Raw genomic sequence first — 19,894 nt, forward strand, 5'->3', positions numbered from 1 at the left:
CTCACATAGTTCCAGAAGGTAGCAAAATGATGTTGGTATCCCCATTAAGCTACAACAAATACCATACTCATCTGGAAGTAAAGCTAGTGTCAGGTGCAGGGCTGGAAACAAATGATACTGGAGCCCATGCATATAAAAGCAGGATAATCAAGCTGATGTCCAAATTCTAATTAATACAAAGCTTTATATATAATAGATGAATAACTGTTCCTCTGTATTTCCACACTTACCCTACTATTTCAACCGCATCATATAGATAAGGATCGACTAGCATTTGATTGGCAAAGTCCCAATTTCCATCTGCAGCAATGATGCCAAGGGTGTTTAAACCCACTCTGTCCAAAGTTTTGCGAAGTACCTTGGTAACAGATAATATTACTTGAAGAATATTTTTCACCATATAAGGAACATGACATTAGCTTAAAGGAACAAATAAGGACAAGGTAATCAAGTTCTGAAATTAATAATTAAAAAGCTAAAATAATATATGCTGTTGCTTGCCTAGATTTCATAGTCCTCACTAGAAACTGGCACTTTTTTGTGATAATCAGTTAATAAGAAACGTTACTTGTATGAGATTGGCTACTTAATACGCATATCACAACTAAAAAAGAGGCAGTGATTCAAAAACACTACTCCCCAAATCTATTTTATAAGTAATCAACAGGGGAAAAAAGTATGCATTCCATGGACTATCTCAGATGGCATTAATACCAATGCCACCTAACCAGAGCCCATTCTTATTTCAGAATTTGAGCACTGACCATTTAATATGAATTTAATACCTAACCTGGCTATTAAGAAGCACATATTGAACTCAAAAATTTGAGAATTCTTTTAAGTATCTTGTTTTAAATTAAAAGATAAACTAAATTATTAACAGTGTTCTACACAGACATTCCCCAGAAATATTAAACTTATTTTACTTACTATCCAATAAATTCCCATTTTAGGAAAGACAATGTTTTTTCATAGACTTTATAGGCTAGAGCAAGGGATGACTGCTAAGACTCTGCCTCAACAAAAAAAAAGTCTTGTTACAAATCCCTGTTGGAGAGCAACTGTCCTAGTTGGGAGGAAGGCTCAGCAGGGAATTAAGTCTGTTCCCTTGGCTACATCCCCAGATGTACAGAGCCAGGAAGATGACCTTGAGAGAGATACACTAGATCCATTACTAAAGCAACAAGGAGAAATACATGGCTTAAATTTAAAACTGGCAGAAATACAGGTAGTCCTCACTTACCAACTACAATGGGGAAATTAGCCACTGGCAACTCTGTTGTAAGCAGAGCAGTTGTTTAACCACAATGTCATGTGACTGCACCAAATTACAATGTCAGTTCTGGCTGCAGTCATTATGTGAATAACCACAGGTCGTTAAATGTGATGTCATGTGAAGGTTACTTGTGACTTCCTTCTGGCTTTCCCATTGACTTTGCTTGTTGGAAGCTGGCTGTGAAGGCCACAAATGATGATCATGTAACTTAGGAACATTATAAAATGCATTCTGGTTGCCAAACAGCTGAATTGGGACTGCAGAGATGCCCACAACTTTAAGGACCAGTAATGTCTCATTTTTCTGTACCCTTGCAAAGTTGAACATCATTGAATGAGTGATCAGGAAGCAAGGACTAGCTCTATGTATAAGTGGCTTAGATACACACCTCCATAATTCACATAGAAATTAACAAGGGAGAAGGCATAGCCCAATCACACTTAGAAGATTTTGTTATTATAGTTTTTTCTCAATAAAAACTTTCCTGTACAGTTGAAGCTTGGTCCGATCTACTTGGTGGGGTTACATCAGTGTCCAGAAACTATTAAAATATCTTTTTTTTGGTCCAGGTGCAAAATTGTAAAGATCTGATCATGTATAATACTGAAAGGATAAATTTGTTATTTCTAAAAATAATAAAGTTGGGATACAAATAAATACATGAATTACTGGTGGACTGTTGATATATGTTATTTATTTTCCTATGACAAACAAGCCTTTTTAAAAAAAATGAAATTGAGATAATTTGGAGGGATTCTGTTTCATCTATGGCACTAATGTCCAGGGTCTCCCGTAGCAGTGGTGGGTTGCAGGCGGTACGCCCCGGTACAGGCGTACCGTAACCTGCTTAGAGCACCGGTTACCGCTCTGTTATTGTGCTCCGGAGGTCCAGCCCGCCTGAGTTCCTTACCTGTCTTTAAAGTCTTCGGCACTTACACACAAAGTGCATACAGCTCCTGTGCGACGCTACGCAGAGCATCTGGATTGTCGCAGAGGCGCAACTGGATGATAAGACGCATGCACGCACTGCATGTGTGTGTCCATGTGGACAACGCTGGGCCCATTCCTACCATAACGGTTGGAATGGGATCTGGAACCCACCACTGCTCCATAGCCACAGCTGCCAACTGCTCCACAAGCATAAATCCAGGAGGACCTACCCAGACTGTGAATCAACTCTGTCCAGGAAATGGAAAACTTGTAGTGAAGGTTACAACTGTGATCACATGATCACAGGACACTGCAACCATTATAAGTATGAGTTGACTGACAAGCCCCTGGATTGTGATCCTATTACCAAGGGGATTGGGTGCCAGCCAGAACTTTGAGGACTGGTCATAAGTACCACTGTACATCACCACTGTAACTTCAAACGGCAGCTGAACAAGTGGACGGTAAGTGAGGACTACCTGCATATAGAAATATAAATATTTATATAAAAATATAAGTTGCAAATGTACACCAAAGCCACTTGAATAGCTTTGGGCAATGTAGGTCTGCCTTGACTCCAATGAAAAATTGTTCTAAAATAAAAGGAGAAAGAATAATTTATTTTCAATTGTAGATGTAACCTGTGATGGGTCCTACAAGAAGTTTTTTAAACCTGAGTTTTAACAAAATATGAGCTCATGAAAGAAATATTTATATCACAACAAGCACCTTAAATTGCATTCGTAAAGCAAATGGCAACCAGCATAGCTCGTTCAACAAAAGTGACCTATTAAATGCCATTGTACACATCTGCTGCCACACTCTGGGCCAGCTGCAATTACTAAAAAATTAAACAGCAAATCTTTCCCACACATTTCAACTCACAGAGATCTCCCCTTAGGAATTAGGCAAGTGCATATAGCCTTCAGGTCTAGTCGCTTGGCATCAAATATTCATCTCTTTTATATTATCCATACCCTTCCTTAATTTTTAAATCAGCAGTAAACCTTATCTAAATTAGCCAAAACCTGATGAACCCTAGTTATTTAGATATGTACACTAAACTGTATATTTTCAAAAGCAAATAATAAATTCCATAATAGAAACTAACAGACATCTTTAAATGTTCAAGTGTTATAAAACAGAAATTGTATCTTCCGGTAATCAAAGTAGGAAATACTTCTTTTAAAACCTAATCATTTTTTCTAGATTAAGTTCTGTAACATCCTTCAAATTAAGCAATCAATTATGTAATACATGAATATTATAAAGAAATAAGTATTATGCCTTCTTTTTTAGATTCTAGATAAAAGTCCCTAGATTCATCAGTCACTAAAGGCCCAAGCTCTAGCCATGGCTAAGCAATGGTGGGTCCCTAACAGTTTGGCCAAACTGGTTGCTGTTTGGCGGCCTGGATCGCTGGAACCGGCAGTGACCCAGGCCTGCCACACCCTGAATCAGTTCCCCGGTGGTGCCATCTTGTTTTTCAGTTCTGCACATGCGCAGAACAATTTTAATTGCACTGCATATGCGCGTGCAGCTCACATCAAGCGTGTGCATGCGAAGCACGCACACAAGCAAACCGGCAGTAGTACCTGCCGGAACCCTAACGCTAACTCTAACCCTAACCCTGCAACTTAGATAATATACCACCTAGATCAGGGTTGTCAAACTCCCAGATGCATCACACGCTGCCCTCACCCATGCCCAGTTTAGCAAAGGGGAAAAAAGTATCCTTATATCACATGACACTGCCATGACGACATGTGTTTGACACACCTGACCTAAATGCTTTTTCTGGAGAGGGACAACCAAGCTATAATTGTTTATGAATGCACAGCCGCATCCATAGATAATTCCAAGGTATCAAGTATAAAACTGTTCTTATACTTGGTCAACAAACTGCAGCTGTTTAGTATAGTAACTAAGATGGGTAAGTTCCTGCACTGGCTGCTAGTTAGCTACTATGCCTAGGTCATGTTTCTAGCTATGGTAGTCAAGATCCTAAACAACTTGGGATCAGAATGCTACCTTTTGAACCATTAAGATAATGAGCAGACACTAACTAGTAAAGGCCCTCAAATTGAGAATATTTCAGCTCAAATGTCACACAAAATGAACAGCATTACATTTTACTTTCAACATCCAGTCTGTATTATATGGATAGCACAAAATAGCTCAGATGTTAAGATGTTAATAGTGAATAAGAGAGCATGCAAATGTAAAGCAGATAGGCAACAAATGCAAGCATATTTTTAGTACACATCAAGTCATGCAAATGGTTACAAGAAATGTTACAAAAATTGATATGTTAAGTATTAAAATAAGAATATATATACGGTAAGCTTTAACTATTATGACACAAAAAAATTGTATCCAGATGACACTGTTTCATGAATGATGAAATGTTTGTATTAAAAGAAAATATTTTTTTTAAAAAGTCATGCAAATGGTTATTAGTTGTTTACCTGAAGTAAAGTAACCCCACATTCTTGCTCTGCTGCATAATTTTGTTCCATGTTAAAGCAAGATCAAGATTCCTACTTGGTTAAACAAGTGAAGGATAGTAGTTGACATACCTTGATATATTTGCTGTTAAAAGCTCGTTCATTCCAAATCTTCAAGGGGAAAAAAGGGAAAAAAGTTTAAAAGTGTTATAACGTTGCTTAAAAACTAGTAATAAAATTAAACTGCCATCAAGACTCAAACCTGAATTACAAGAAAATGCCACTAAATCCAGTTCCCAACCCCAAAGCACAATAACTTGAATTGGAACCCTAATAATTAGAGAATGAAGCATAAATGGAACAATTGAATATCTCAGCCACAGGGTTCCTTTAAAATCTACATGACTCGGTCAATGTTTCTCAACCCTGAGAACTTTAAGAGAAGTGGACTTTTAACTCCCAGAATTCCTCAGACAGCATCTTGCTTGGGAATGCTTAGAGTTAAAATCCCTACTTCTTAAGGTCACCAACGTCAGACAATAATTCCCTAGGTCATTCACAACATATTAAAAATATGTACTCTTTAAGTTTAGCAGTGAAGCCCTGTTTCAGTGAGAGAAAATGTTTTTTTTTTTTAATCAGGAATATTCTGCCAGTGAAGATCCTTTTTATATTTTTGTTTAACATATCTTTTTACTATTTTCCAAAATATAAATGACTACTCTAAAGCATGCTGAGTTACTTATTTCCTAGAAAATAATTGATATTGCTTTATTAATATTGGATCTTTTTTAAACACTGATTTTTGAATGTTATATAGATATTCTTCTCTGGGATGTAAAATCAGGGACTCAAGCTTAAAATAAAAATCAAAACTGTCTGTTGCCATAGACACTCATGCTACATCATCACTGACCTTGATAAAGTCTCAGAAACAAGGACACGTTGTCTACAAAAATGTCAAATTAAATTCTACATTAGAGTCTCTAACACATTGTCTAGCTCCAAAGAAAAGTCTTGTGAGCGACTATAATCTTGCATTTTTAAAAATCTTTTATGATGGGCAAATAATTAGTGGATAGCCTTCCAGCCTATTATATATCCAGAGGCACTTTTCTCTAATTCAAAGACTCATTTTCAGATATTACACAAAATCCAAGGTTACCATATAATGAACAAATTTAGACGAGTTTCAAGCTTATGCCATGTATCTAAATTATGTACATATCTACCGTATTTTTTGTAGTATAAGACACATTGGAATATAAGACGCACCAAGATTTTGAAGAGGCAATTTTTTAAAAAAAAGAGGTTTTGCACTCTGCAGACCTCCCAAAAACGCACAGTTTTTCACAAAAATGGGCCCATTTTTTTTAAAATGACATGAATAGCTTTTAGGAGGCTTATAAAATGCTCTTGGGGGGGGTGCAAAACAAACAAAAAATGCCCCGTTTTTCACAAAAATGGGCCCGGTTTTGTCTTTTTTTTTAAAAAAAAAGGGCATGATAGCCTTTAGGAGACTTTCAGAGTGCTCCTGGCAGCTGGGGGGGGGCAAAATTAAGCAAAAAACAGCCTGTTTTTCACTCATTTTCTAAAGACTATGCACCAGTGGTGGGATACAACCGGTACACTCCGGTACAGGTGTACCAGTGCCTGCTGGGAGCACCAGGTACTGTTCCAGTACGGTGCTTGAGGGCCCACCCGCCCACCTGCAGTCTTTACCTGCATTTGAGCCAATTGGGACTTCCGTGCACGGACTGTACGGCTCCTGCGCAATGCTCCGCTGAGCAGTTGGAACATCGCAGAATGTCAATGGTGATAAGTATGAATGTGTGCACTGTGTGCATGCTGTGCATGTGATGGACGCCCGGCCTGTTGCACCGGGATCCGGAACCCACGACTGCCATGCACACCCATTTTGATGAAGGGGACAGGATTTCAGGAGGCAAAAAAATGCTGTATTCAGTGTATGAGACTCACTCAGATTTTCAGTCTCTTTTTTGTGGGAAAAAGATACATCTCATACTCTGAAAAATACGGTGGGTAGGTAGGTAGGTATGTTTTTACAGGATTAATGTTGAGACCGATCTCATGCAATTACTCTAGGTTGCTCACGACAATCCATGAAACCTAACTTAAAAAAAAAGAATACCCTAATAAAGGAAAATATTTGTAGCGGAGGGTTGACATCAGGGGTCCTTGGTGCTCTCTGAGCTTGCTTGTTTTCTTGCAGATGTTTCATTACCTAAACTAGGTAACATCATCAAAGAATAGCCTACTCCACAGGTGCCAGACGAAACATACATTCTCCCAGCTCAACCCCACCCTAGCCAAGCAGAACAATAAATCAGTGGAACAGCTTATCTTCAGAAGCTGTGGGTACTTCATCATTGGAGGTTTTTAAGAAAAGACTGGACAGTCTCCTATCTGAAATGCTATAGGGTCTCCTGCTTGAGCAGGGGTTTGGACTAGAAGACCTCCAAGGTCCCTGTTCTATTCTGATTGATTGCTGAAAGGGTAGGGGTCCCTTGAATTTAGATGAAAAGCTATTTTCAGCTATGAGGGCTGGAGTGAAGGAAGGACTCCAAAGTCCCATCACGTAATAATATTTAAAGGAGGTGCCCATCTTGGAGTGCGCCCATCTTATCTAACCTATTAGAATGGGCAAATATTGTACCACGGTTTTAACAGGAGAACATGGGTTATCTGGCCATCTCCACTTGGAAAAATGGTATGTTTTAAATCCAGTCTCTATGTAAACAAACTGAAAAGCCCAGAGTTGCTTCATTTAGTGAGATGGGCAGAATATAAATTTAATAATAAAGAAACAAATAAGCATTTGTGAACTTTTAAAAAAAGCTACTTTGAATCAATCCACTGCATATAATCTACATAATTCTAAGCATTTAAGAAAGAACATGCCTTAGTGGCATGCAGATTCTTTCCGGCAATCAGTCCAAATAGTAAGCTAAACTATTTTTTACTTATGGATGAAATGCATGTTAGCATAACTCCAAATTCACGTTACTAGTTCAATTGCCTTTTATATTAACTTTTATTTTACCATCCCAATTATGTCTTTTGACCAAATCGCCCACAAATGACTTGCTTAATGCAGAAAGAAGGGAAACTTTCAAAAAACACTTGGTAAACATACCTACATTATAAGCCATATGGTACAAGTTGCATTTAATTTTTAACAAAAAACATAATGTGACAAAAAAAACTCCTCTACTAACCCCAATGTAGTCAATGTCCAAATCATGATATTTTTTAGCACCTATAATCCAGGAGATAATATAATATGCTGTAACATCTGGGTAATCATAAGGCCAATTCTCACCCCTCCCAATCCATCCTGGAAAAGCCCAGGGCAAGCCTGCAAGGAGAGCATAAAAAACACAAACACAAAGGAAAATTATACTTAACACATCAAATTCACAAAACTGAAATGTTTTTTTTACTGTCCATAATGTAGGGTGAAAAGTACTAAATGGTCAGAGTTATAGAAAGAAATTAATTTGTTCACATGTTCTAGGACGCCTACAATAATCATAGTCTATACATTTTTACTTCCTTTTTCTACAAATACCAGTGTTATGGTTTGCATTATTAATAACAGGATAATTCACTGAAATGGAAAAATGAGTGGTAAAAATAACTGCTAGCAAAAGCTGGATAAAACAGTTAACAGAATTAAAAACAAGCTGAAGAGCCCTGATTACATTTGTTGAAAACTGCCATGTTGTGAAAATTGCTTCATAAAAAGGCATCAGTGGTGGGATTCAAATTGTTTTACTCCGGTTCTGCTTGGTGTTGCTTGGTGGGCGTGGCTTGGAGTGTGACAGGAGGATACTGTAAAATCTCCATTCCCACTCCATTCCAGGAAAAGGTTACTGCAAAATCCCCATTTCCTCCCAATCAGCTGGGACTCAGGAGGCAGAGAATAGATGGGGCGGGGCCAGTCAGAAGTGGTATTTACTGGTTCTCTGAACTACTCAAAATTTCTGCCACCAGTTCTCCAGAACTGGACAGAACCTGCTGAATACCACCTCTGAAAGGCATGCTATTGTTTTAAACATTACCCCTTCCTTTATCTTATTTATAAAAGCTCTGAAAACCATTGTTTCTCCCAGGTCCTGTAATAATTCGAATGGTGGGGTCCTTTAGAGAGGTTTTGTCCACATGGGAGCATTTTGATTCTTCTGTATCACTATCACCTTCTGTAATTGTTTCCTTTTGTCTTTCTGTGTATGTGTGCATGTGTGTGTGTGTGTGTGTGTGTGTATGCAGTATAGAATAATTTTTGAATTGGGAAGCCTTGAATTGGGACATGGTGGCTCAGTGGCTAAGATATTGAGCTTGTTGATCAGAAGGTCGGCAGTTCAGCGACTTGAATCCCTAGCACCACATATGGAATGAGCTCCAATTACTTGTCCCAGCTTCTGCCAACCTAGCAGTTCGAAAGCACATAAAAATGCAAGTAGAAAAATAGGAATCACTTTGGTGGGAAGGTAACAACGCATTTAGTCATGCCGGCCACATGACCACAGAGACCTCTTCGGACAACACTGGCTCTTCAGCTTAGAAACGGAGATGAGCCAGAAACAATTAGCACAAATGTGCGGGGGAACTTTTATCTTTACCTTTATAAATTCTATAAACAAACAAACACAAAATGTCTATGAGGCCCCACCTACTTTGTGGTTCCTCATTTCTCTCATATGCCCCTTGGCCAATGAGTTGATTAGAAGTCAGGAAAATGAAGATGAGCTAGAAACAGAGAAAGAATAAGAGGTGTCAGGTGGTAAGTGACATAGCTAAAGTGTGGGATCAGACACATAGAAGTAATAAGCAAAAGACTGGTGATGAAAACAGTTGATTTAATAAAAGAATCAGTAGATTGCATAGAGTAGCATCTATTTGCCAGCAGAACAGCTACTGCTAATAAGTCTTCAGAGATCTGCCTGAGAAACAGAGGATACTTCTGAGTAAATCAGAGGGAAATGCAAGAGGATAGGGAGAAGGATATGAACAGAGAGCAAAACAACAGTAATAAAAGTTAATTCAGTTGATGCCGGATGTTTGTTTAATGTTTAATGTTTAATAAATTTATAGGCCGCCCAACCCCAGAGGACTCCGGGTGGATGTAATTCAATGATGTAGTTATTGAAAATATTTTTTTTTTTGTTAGATGATTACTTGTTGTAGGTCGACAGTTTTAACTTCTTGGATTCCAAGCTGAGTGTATTTAAGACTGGCATATCTATGTATGTATATTATTTCTTCATTTTTTTAATTTCAGGACTCCCATTTTTATATATTATAATGTTTTCCAAAAAAAAGCTTTTGTTTGTAGGGGTTATACAAGTGGTGTTTTTTTAATGGCCATTTGTTCAGTAAGTGTTCAAAATTATAGACGAATGATCCTCGAAGTTACATTCATTGCACCACCCCACAGTCATTTGACAAAAAATGGGCACCTGGTAGTTCACCCACATTTAGGATCACAGAGTGCAACTTAACTCCCTCCCCACCTAATTCTCCTCCTCTGGCCTTTCGGCCACTTGCACTCCACTGCCCCTCCAACAAGCACCCCTCATAAGCAGCAGGAGGAAGAAAATGGTGAGGGGCAGCTGGGATGGGAGGTGCTGCAGAGGAGTTAGGCAATATATAAGCAAGATGGTGGGGACAGCAAGGAAATGAAAGGCACAGTGGCAGGACAACAGGGGTGGTGGAGTGCAGGGCAGCAGAGTGCAGGACAGCCCAAAGGGCAGAGATGGGGGATGGCGAGTGTGGGGAGTTGAAAGTGCTTTATGAAATTATTGGAGCTGCCGAGCACACAAATTTTAGTCACATTACAGCAGGGTGGTGCAACTGCCATAACTTCAAGGACTTACAAGGACCATTTGTTCACCTCCGTAATTTAAGTTTGATGAACTAATGGTTTTTAAACAAAGATTAGTATTCCAAATTAGTTGTTCTCACATACTATCAGCTTCATTAATCATATTTACCTGAAAAGCAGACCATTTTTATTTTTAATACCACTACTTGCAAAATGCAAACTTAAATTTTAAAAAAAACCTTTAGGAAGTATAACAATAAATGTAATTAAAGGAGTATTGTTACTAACAAAAGCACTTTTTTTTCCAGGCTCCTCCACAATCTTGAAAAAGAGATGGTGCTTTAAGGATTAAAGTAAATCCTAAAGCAACAATATCTTTATTTAAGCTTTCCCAGAAGACAGAAAAAAGACTTGATTGTTTTAAAACAAGGAAGAAAAGCAGTGTGCAAAGTCTCAAGCACTTCTCAATCTTTTTCAAAGCACACAAAGCTCTAACAACTACTTCAACATTAGGGTCATTCAACATTAAGGTCCTTTTATGTTATTAAAAGAGAATTGTTCTCCCCCAAATCATTTGGAAGTAGCAGCATCTTCAGGCAAGGGAGCCTAAGAGAATCAAGCTGATGAAAGGAGGGTTGTGATTTCATGATACCAGACTAAGTATGTGCATTTTCTATGTGAATTACGGCGAACACACATATGAAATTGTGACAGGGTTTGCCACAGTGCTGCTGACAGTATTCTCACAAATGCAGCAAGACCTTGGAAGCACAATTATCACTGATTCCAGTTCATTTTTATTTTACTTTATTAATTTTTATGCTGCCCATCTGCCTTTAAAGGGAAGCCTAGTCTGAAAAACCTAGTGCTGTTGCCAAACAAAAAGTAGATGATATTATTAATCTAAAGTGATAATAAAGTAATAAAAATTCAATCCACAACAGCACACTTCGGACTTACTCCCAGAAAACAGGCTCAGACTACACTTTTTAATGTTGTAGGGTTACTTAATTAATAAACCTTCTACTATTACCCATCAGCAAGTATCACTTTAAAAAAAAGTATAGACTCCTTCATTCTAAGCTTTACAATGACTGGGGAGAGATCTGATCAGAGGCAAATTCCAATCTGATGCAATAGGATTGATTCCCTAGAAAGCATATTCTGGCTTACTGCCTTCTCCAATTACTTGTTTTGATTTGGGAAGGGATAAGTGATGAATAATGAGCCAAGCTTGGCTCTACTGTGTCAGTGGACTGAGTCACAATGCCTAAGGAGATATCAGAGGCAGGCTGAAGTACCTGAAGGCCAAAGAGAAGAACCCCAACTGGAGCAAGTCCACACAGGATCTCCTTACTTACAGGCAGTCCTTGCTTAAGAACCCTGTTTGGGACCAGAATTTCTGCTGCTAAGCAATGCAGTTGTTAGGTGAAACATCACATGACCACACTGCTTAGCAGTTTCAGTAGCCCCGGTTGTGCTTGTTAAGCCAGTACCATGCAACTGTAGAACCTCAGGCTTCTTCTTCCCTGCTGGGCTTGCCTCCACTTCAACTTTCCCATTCACTTCTCTTCTCTATTTCTGCTCTTTAGGCCATCCTGCACTCCACTACCCATGCCAAGATTGCAGGTGTCTTAGAAGCCTTGCAAGATCTCAGAGGGCTACACATGACCTTAGAAAGATGATGTCACACTGCCAGCAGTCCCTCATCAGCAACAGGAAGAAGAAGAAGACAGCAAAGTTCAGCTGGGGCAGCAAGAATGGTGGAGCAAAGGGCAGCAAAGGCAGTGAAGCAAATGCTGCAGGGCGGCAGGGGCAGTGATTGCCGGGTGGCAAGGGTGGAGCATGGGTCAGTCAAAGAAATAGGAGAAGAAAGATGGAGCGCATTCCATGATCATAAATGCAGGTGGGAGACTAAGTACCTGAATGTTGACTCTGAAATGGCCATAACTTCAAAGGTCAGACATAAGTATCATTCATTTAGTGTATAATTCTGAATATGTTAAGAATATGTTTAACAAGGACTACAAGGACTAACAAGGAATATATTAAGCAAGGACTACCTGTTTTACATACAAAGCAACACAAAGCTAGACTTTTTGCTAAGGTCCAGAAACCAGTAAACACGTGCAGTCCAGGTCTTCCATGTATGTCAAGAAACATTGTGAAGGGTATGCAATCTAATCAGCAGATCCTCCAACAAATCACAGGGTTCGGGATGAATTGCAACATGGGTATAATATGGCTTTCAGAGGAATAGGGAATTATAACTTCTAGAGAACACTTTTATCTCAGAATGTGGTGCTGCAGATTGCTACTGCCATAGTCACACATTATTTTGAACCAGCTTAATGGCCAAGAGGACAAGATCTGTGCTTATGGCTACTTCTCCGTTCCAAATAATGTCCCTATGTTCCCATACAGGGTTTATTTCCCAACCAGGAACGGGAAATAGAAGAGGCTAGGTCCTGAAATGTAAGACGATTGCTGCAAGCATGTGATGAAAGCTTCAACCTTTTTTTAACCTGTTTCTGTTCCTACGCTTTTCCAGCCAGGATGCAAAGACAGCAACTAGGAATTTGGCTTAGTCTGAAATCCAGGTGAGTACAAAATAAAATTATTGATAACATAAACTGGATATCTCACTTGGCATTAAGAGATGATAATTAAAAATGAATCACCAAGCTGATTTCAAATTATACAATCAAGGTACCAAAGTATCATATCGCAAAGGCCTGCAATTCTTACCAATCAATTTAATGAAAGGATTTCTCTTTTTAGCTTCTTTCATCAGCCACCATTCATAGCCACGTAAATAATTTTCATCATTTTCATAATGCATGTGGGAGGGTTCCGTGCCATCTGGGAATGGAAAATAAAAATCATCTTTGTATTTCATTAATGCAAGACCTTCAACTATTTTTACTCCAGCGTATTTCCCAATAACTTATGAAAGTACATCTTTGTAATGAAACTGAATATGAAAACATTATTCCATTTTAGCCCACAAGATAATGTCAAGGGCAGAAGCACTAATACAGGTATCTGTCTACATCACATTCACCTTTATAACCTTCATTTTAAAAACATAATTGCATGACTAGCTAGCAATAACAGATTACAAAGCTTTTGCTCAGTAGAAAGCTATTATGTGCCAAGAACAGTCACTCCTATATTTTAGACATACGTTTCAAAATGAAACTTTAAAAATGGAACAACTGTAAGCATGATACCAAATTTCAGAATGGATTTAGAGTTTTCTTAGGTAAACAATCACCATTATGGGCAGTTATACATCCTGATGGGCAACCATCAGGATGTTTAAGTAGTTCTTCAATTATCTACATTGGTCTTTTTAATAAAATTGCTTTACCACATCCTAAACTTGTTTTTCCACTTTCTAAGTACCTGAAATAAACTTGTTATATATAAGAAGCAACCTCACAATTCTAATATGTGGTACTAGATTTACTTGCTTTTTTAACAGAGATAGTGGCCTTATTTTGTTCAATTAGTGAAGTTAATAAACTCTTATATGGAGGGAAATAGAGAAAATATATGTTATATCGTGCAAAACTTAAGTGAGCAGGTTTGCAAGTTTCACTTAGAATTAAGGACCTATCAATACATTATCCAATATTAACCTAGCACATATTGGGCTATTACAGGATTTACATGCATGCCTTCTAGAATATATGCAAGAAAGGAATGCGGGAGAGGATTACAAAGAAACCATTCATTTGCATAACAACAAATATCAGCACTATTACCCCAAGGGATCCCATTTACAGATGCTATAAATCTTTCCTGCAAAACTCAAATTCAAATACCTGTAGACTGTGCATCTCCACCAATCTCTACTTTGAGGATCTGTAAGGAGGCACCAAAATTTGGCTTGAAACAAGAGAATGAGAAAGAAGTGTTAATGTTTCTGTTTGGTAAACAACATTCCACTGTTATCACATCTGTTTTAATAAGTTTTCTCCTAATTAACTTGAACTCATGATTCTAAAAAGAATAATTACACAATTTCCCCACACACACACACACACTCACACACATTACATTGGCTTTCCTTCCTTCCTCCCTCCCTCCCTCTCTCCCTTCTTTCTTTTTCATCAGAGTCAACTTTCTTAAAACATTTCATTCATTTTTAGTTTCAGATGGTTCAGCCAGGCATATCAACCCATTAAGTAGGATTCACACATCATTCCAGTGAATGAATTCACATGGAAGGCTAAGATCTAACTATGACTTACATATCCCAATACCCAAGTCCATATTTCAACTGCAAACTCGATAAGACTATTACATGGAAGCAAAGAGTTAGCATTTATAATTTTGCTGTCTTCTAGGATATTGCCTGGATTTCTGTAGCTCACGACTATGGTATGTCAATATTCTATGGCTTAGAACAGTTACATGCCACGGTATTTTGGTGAACACACCAGTGTTTACCAACATTCAACATCAACTGTTCTCAAAAGCATGCCCCATCCTTTTGCAAAAGTCAAAGACTTTCTGAAAACCCTACAGTCTGAAGACTGAAGAGGTCACACAAGAATGGGTGTGCTCTCCTGTGCTCTCTAGAAGTTGTGCCAGAGAGTCATACTCTTCCACCACCTCCAGACCCTCAACTTTGAGTGACTGACAGCAGTGGCACCAGGACTGAAGACAAGGTATGTGGGTTTATTTCAGTTCTAGCATTGGCACTGTTACTGAATGCCGCTGTTTAGAGTGGGTTAGATGGGAGGAAGACAGAGAAATGTTTATCGTGTGTGTGTGTGAGAGAGAGAGAGAGACAGAGACAGAGAGAGAGACAGAGAGTGGCAGAGAGAGACAGAGACAGGGAGACAGAAAGACAGAGAGAGAGAGACAGAGAGAGAGAGAGAGAGAAACAGACAAACAGACAGACAGACAGACAGAAAGACATGCCAGCAAAGTAGAGTTAGGCATTTTCAAAAATTTTGATATGCCAAGCCAAAAGGTTTTCTATCACTGGTTTAAGTACAATCTGAATCTAATCTCTGCTTCTATTCACATTTTCTTTCTGGATTACCTCAGAAAATTAAACAGACTACATTTGATTTTTCCATAGTTAGTCCCTGCTTAATGACAGTCAAGTGATTGGGAATGGAATTCTGATTGCTAACCAATGTGGTTGTAATGCACAACATAATGTGACCATGTGGCTTAGCAACGGGGGTCCCTGATGTCGTTAGGTAAAAATTGTGGGTCATTAAACCCACGAGATGGCAGGCAGGTAGGTAGCTACTGCTGGGTACGGGAAGATACATTTTATTTTTATTTTATTTGTTTATTTATTTATTTATCTAATTTATATAGCCATCTCACCAAAAGTGACTCTGGGTGGCACACAACGAGATAAAACAACTATAATAATTTTACATTAATATCATAAAAAACAAAGGTAGCAATAGCAATAGCAGTTAGATTTATATACCTCTTCATAGGGCTTTCAGCCCTCTCTAAGCGGTTTACAGAGTCAGCATATAGCCCCCACAGTCTGGGTCCTCATTTCACCCACCGTGGAAGGATGGAAGGCTGAGTCAACCTTGAGCCGGTGAGATTAGAACCGCTGAACTGCAGATAACAGTCAGCTGAAGTGGCCTGCAGTACTGCACCCTAACCACTGCACCACCTCGGCTCTTCTTACACAACCATAGACAATGAATGGAATGAAAATGGCAACCACAACAAAAGAGCCTCTTCGCAAGTCTCCAGTACCCTCTGGGAGCTCCAGGCATCCTAACATAACTAGATCTTGAGGACCTTAACAAAAGGATGGAGCTAAACTAGTTTCCAGGGGAAAGATATTCCATAAAACAGGCGCCACAGCAGAGATGGATGTCTCCTGGGTCCTGCTAAACATAGCCAATGAGACCCGCAACATGCCCTCTCTACCAAATCCAATGGGGCGGTCTGAGGAGAAAGTACTGAATCATGTGGGACCTCATGGGGCCAAGGGCAGAATCTCTCCTCTCCAATCATCATGAACTGGAATTAATCTGAAAGGAAGGGTTAAAATTGCATGGGTGCCCATAGCACCATATGAGTAATTTGGGGCGTGGGAGGGGGTTTCTGATGAGTGGGAGAGATTTAACTTTACATGTGGGAAGCCAGCAAGAAAGATTGCAAATGCTGTTCACTTGACACTGAGGGCCATTGTAACTGCCATTAAGTGTGAGTCAGTTGCCAAGTGCCCAGATCACAATCATGTAACCACATGGGTGATATGTTGACTTCGAAGACCAGTCGTACCACTTGTTCAGAACCACTGTAACTTCAAACAGTCACCGAACTGTGGTCGGTAAGCGAGGACTATGTGTAAATAATCCAATACTATTGGAGAAAAACAAGCAGTAGCTCTAAAGCAACTTCCATGAAAAAAACCATAAGATTAAGAAAAAAGACAATATACATAAAGGAGACAAACAAGGAAACCGATATAAATTATGTACTTGTATTATTTAATGTAAAGATACAAGAATGTAAATTTGCATAATTTCTGAGACTTAAACATAGTTTTATAAGCAGATTTATAAGCAAATTCTTATCCTTCTCATTCATTATTGGGTCTCTGAATCATTTTGATGGTTAAGATTCTGGGCTACAAGACTGATTGATATCCCCCCTTCCTCTACACACACATACACACTGTATATGCATGTGTGCGCACACACATACTTACATTCAGCCATAATTACAACTTACATCTTTGCACTAATTCCAAAAGCCATAGTAACAGAGTGAATAAGTAGCAGAATAGCAATAGCAATAGCAATAGCAGTAGACTTATATACCGCTTCATAGGCCTTTCAGGCCTCTCTAAGCGGTTTACAGAGAGTCAGCATATTGCCCCCAACAATCTGGGTCCTCATTTTACCCACCTCGGAAGGATGGAAGGCTGAGTCAACCCTGAGCCGGTGAGATTTGAACCGCTGACCTGCTGATCTAGCAGTAGCCTGCAGTGCTGCATTTAACCACTGCGCCACCAGGTAGCTGCAATTATATTCCATATATCAATCAAGAAGAGAAATGAATATCATGGTGAAATACTGAATGCACAGGAAAGAACTTGAACACATGAAACTTTTTTTCATTTTTCCACCACTCTTGTTTGCATCACAGCCTTTTTTGTTAATAAGTTTAAGGAAAAAAATGAAAGTTCCACCTTAAGTCAATACAATAAGGCAATAATTACCTTAAAAAGATAATCTAAAATCTGAGATCGATAAGGCTCTGGGTAATTCGCTAAAAGGCGTGAGGTAGCCTAGAAAAAAATTAGGAAGAAAAATGTTTAGAATTAATACTTATACATAATGATACTACTGATCAGAAGTATCAGATAATCATTTTTCATGCCCATTTTCCCATGGTTCTTTCATTATTTCTATTGTCTTCCTAAAAACTTCTCCTAGCCTCTACATGTCCTCTGCAAATACTGAATTTAAAAGATAGCAGTAGCTAACCAACCATGGATGATCTCAAAATACTACATAGGCTCAAACATGGTGATCAACAGAAAATCCCAGATCTGTAAATTTGACATGGAATTTGGGGCGGGGGGGGGGGTAGCCAAAGAAGGCAGTAAAAATTTCTTCCGATTTCTTGTCAAAGAAAACCAAAAGGATTTGTCCAAGAAATAAGAAATAATTAGAAGTGAGGTTTCAACTTGAGTGTGCCTTTATTTTACCAAATAAAATCTTATTTTTACCCCACTTGTCTTATCAGTTTCCATTATCTTCCTATACTTTACTGCTCACAATGAAATATATCCATGTGTGTCCATTCTTGACACCAATCACTTCTTTCTCCTGCCTTCAAGTTCTTATTTGTAAACACCATTTTTCTCTATGTAGTTATTTTAGAAAACCAGTGTACAAAGCTTCATCCATTGAAATCCAAATGGTAAAAATTCAAGTCCAGCTTCTAAACAAAAATATACATTTGTTTGTTCATTTCTCTCTCTCTCTTCTGCCGTCACTGAACAAAACTGGAGAATATATCTTACTTTTAAGTACATTGTTCAACATACTTGCCCAATTATTTATACCCCCTACCTGATGAAATGGCTTCTCAATTTGGTACAATAAAATTTGGCTGTTAGGTATCATAAGTTCTGTAAGGAAATTCATTGGAAAAATAAAATATAAACATGCCATGCAAGTTACAACAACTTTCCCTGGAAGCTACTTATTATTATCTATGTACAGTATTGTATGCATCTAACACATGAACAACAAATCGAGTTAATATGTAGATATAATATACGAGCTAAATTAAATAATAACCACGCTCAGATCCCCTTAGAGACATTTCCTGTAAAAAGAATCTGATCTAACTTGACAGCTCAGCTCTTTATTTTTTTTAACAGGAAACGCCTCTGAGTGCAGAACGTGTTTTCTATTCGCCTTAGGCGTGGTTACTACAGTACTTCATCCCCAAGATAACCAGAGGATACGGGACTACGGGGCGATCTTGGTGCCCCCACTAGGAAGCGACCCGAGCTCCGGGTTCTCAGATTCGCAGGTTCTTTTCTGGGACGATTTCCGTCAGGCTGTGAAAAGCCTTTCTCCGATTCCGTGCAACCACCACCCGCAGATTGTTCGACCCGCTCCCAGCCCGCAAGGGGTCTCAGTTTACCCACCCCGCCGCCGCTAACGGCTCCGATGCCATCGAACTGCCGCCCCATCCCGACGGCATCATCCAGCCAGTAATCGTCGCTCTGCCAAGCAGCCGCTCTGCAGCCCAGCAGCCAGAGCAAAGACCAAAGCCGCATCCTTGGAAGGTCGAAGGAACCGCCGCGCTCAGGAAGTCCAGGGACAGCCAACCGACCGCATCCTTGCTCTCGAGGTTAATCTGCTGTAGGCGGCTACAGCCGCACTCCTGATCTCAAGCACGGTCATGTGACACGCGATCACTTGACCAGGCGGCGCGGAAAGAAAAGGGAGCGAAGTCTTTGAGGGGCGGGGCGGCTCTGTTTGCCACCACCCTTGGCGATGACGTAGACTCGAGGTCACGTGCGGGGACTGTCAAACCTGGATTGTGTTAAGGAAGAAGGTTTGCGTAGCCTTGCGATTTTTAGCCACTGCATACACCATCGGCACTGTAACGCCCCTGAGGAATTGAAAGATTAATGTACCTTGCGGTGGGAAAAGCGTGACTTCTGGAATTTCATTTATTCATTTAGTTTGTCAAACATGTACGAGATAACAGGTATAAGTATGAATACCTATTTGTTTATTTATGGACATGAACACAGGAAACGGGTAGAATAAATGGGGACAGTAGGACAGGGATGATAGGCACCCTGGTGCGCTTATGCACGCCCCCTTTACGGACCTCTTAGGAAAGGAGTGAGGTCGGCGC

At 39.3% G+C, this 19,894-nt stretch overlaps 1 protein-coding gene across 2 annotated transcripts in view; it reads right to left on the bottom strand.

The window, feature by feature from the left end:
• GALC (galactosylceramidase) overlaps positions 1 to 19,445 on the bottom strand; it is a 43,046-nt gene extending 23,601 nt beyond the window's left edge. Inside the window, exons 1-7 of one of the 2 annotated variants that reach the window (XM_032232700.1) lie at positions 19,173 to 19,445; positions 17,727 to 17,795; positions 14,332 to 14,395; positions 13,250 to 13,363; positions 7,893 to 8,032; positions 4,786 to 4,824; positions 231 to 358 (exon numbers count right to left, since the gene is read on the bottom strand). In XM_032232700.1, the coding sequence (XP_032088591.1) occupies positions 231 to 358; positions 4,786 to 4,824; positions 7,893 to 8,032; positions 13,250 to 13,363; positions 14,332 to 14,395; positions 17,727 to 17,795; positions 19,173 to 19,304 (686 nt within the window). In that variant the 5' untranslated portion in view covers positions 19,305 to 19,445. The remainder of the gene's footprint in view (positions 1 to 230; positions 359 to 4,785; positions 4,825 to 7,892; positions 8,033 to 13,249; positions 13,364 to 14,331; positions 14,396 to 17,726; positions 17,796 to 19,172) is intronic. The other variant, XM_032232692.1, reaches the window with a different exon arrangement.
• Positions 19,446 to 19,894: the final 449 nt, after the last annotated feature.

The sequence above is a fragment of the Thamnophis elegans genome, chromosome 1 (genome assembly GCF_009769535.1).
Source record: "Thamnophis elegans isolate rThaEle1 chromosome 1, rThaEle1.pri, whole genome shotgun sequence".
NCBI lineage: Eukaryota > Metazoa > Chordata > Lepidosauria > Squamata > Colubridae > Thamnophis > Thamnophis elegans.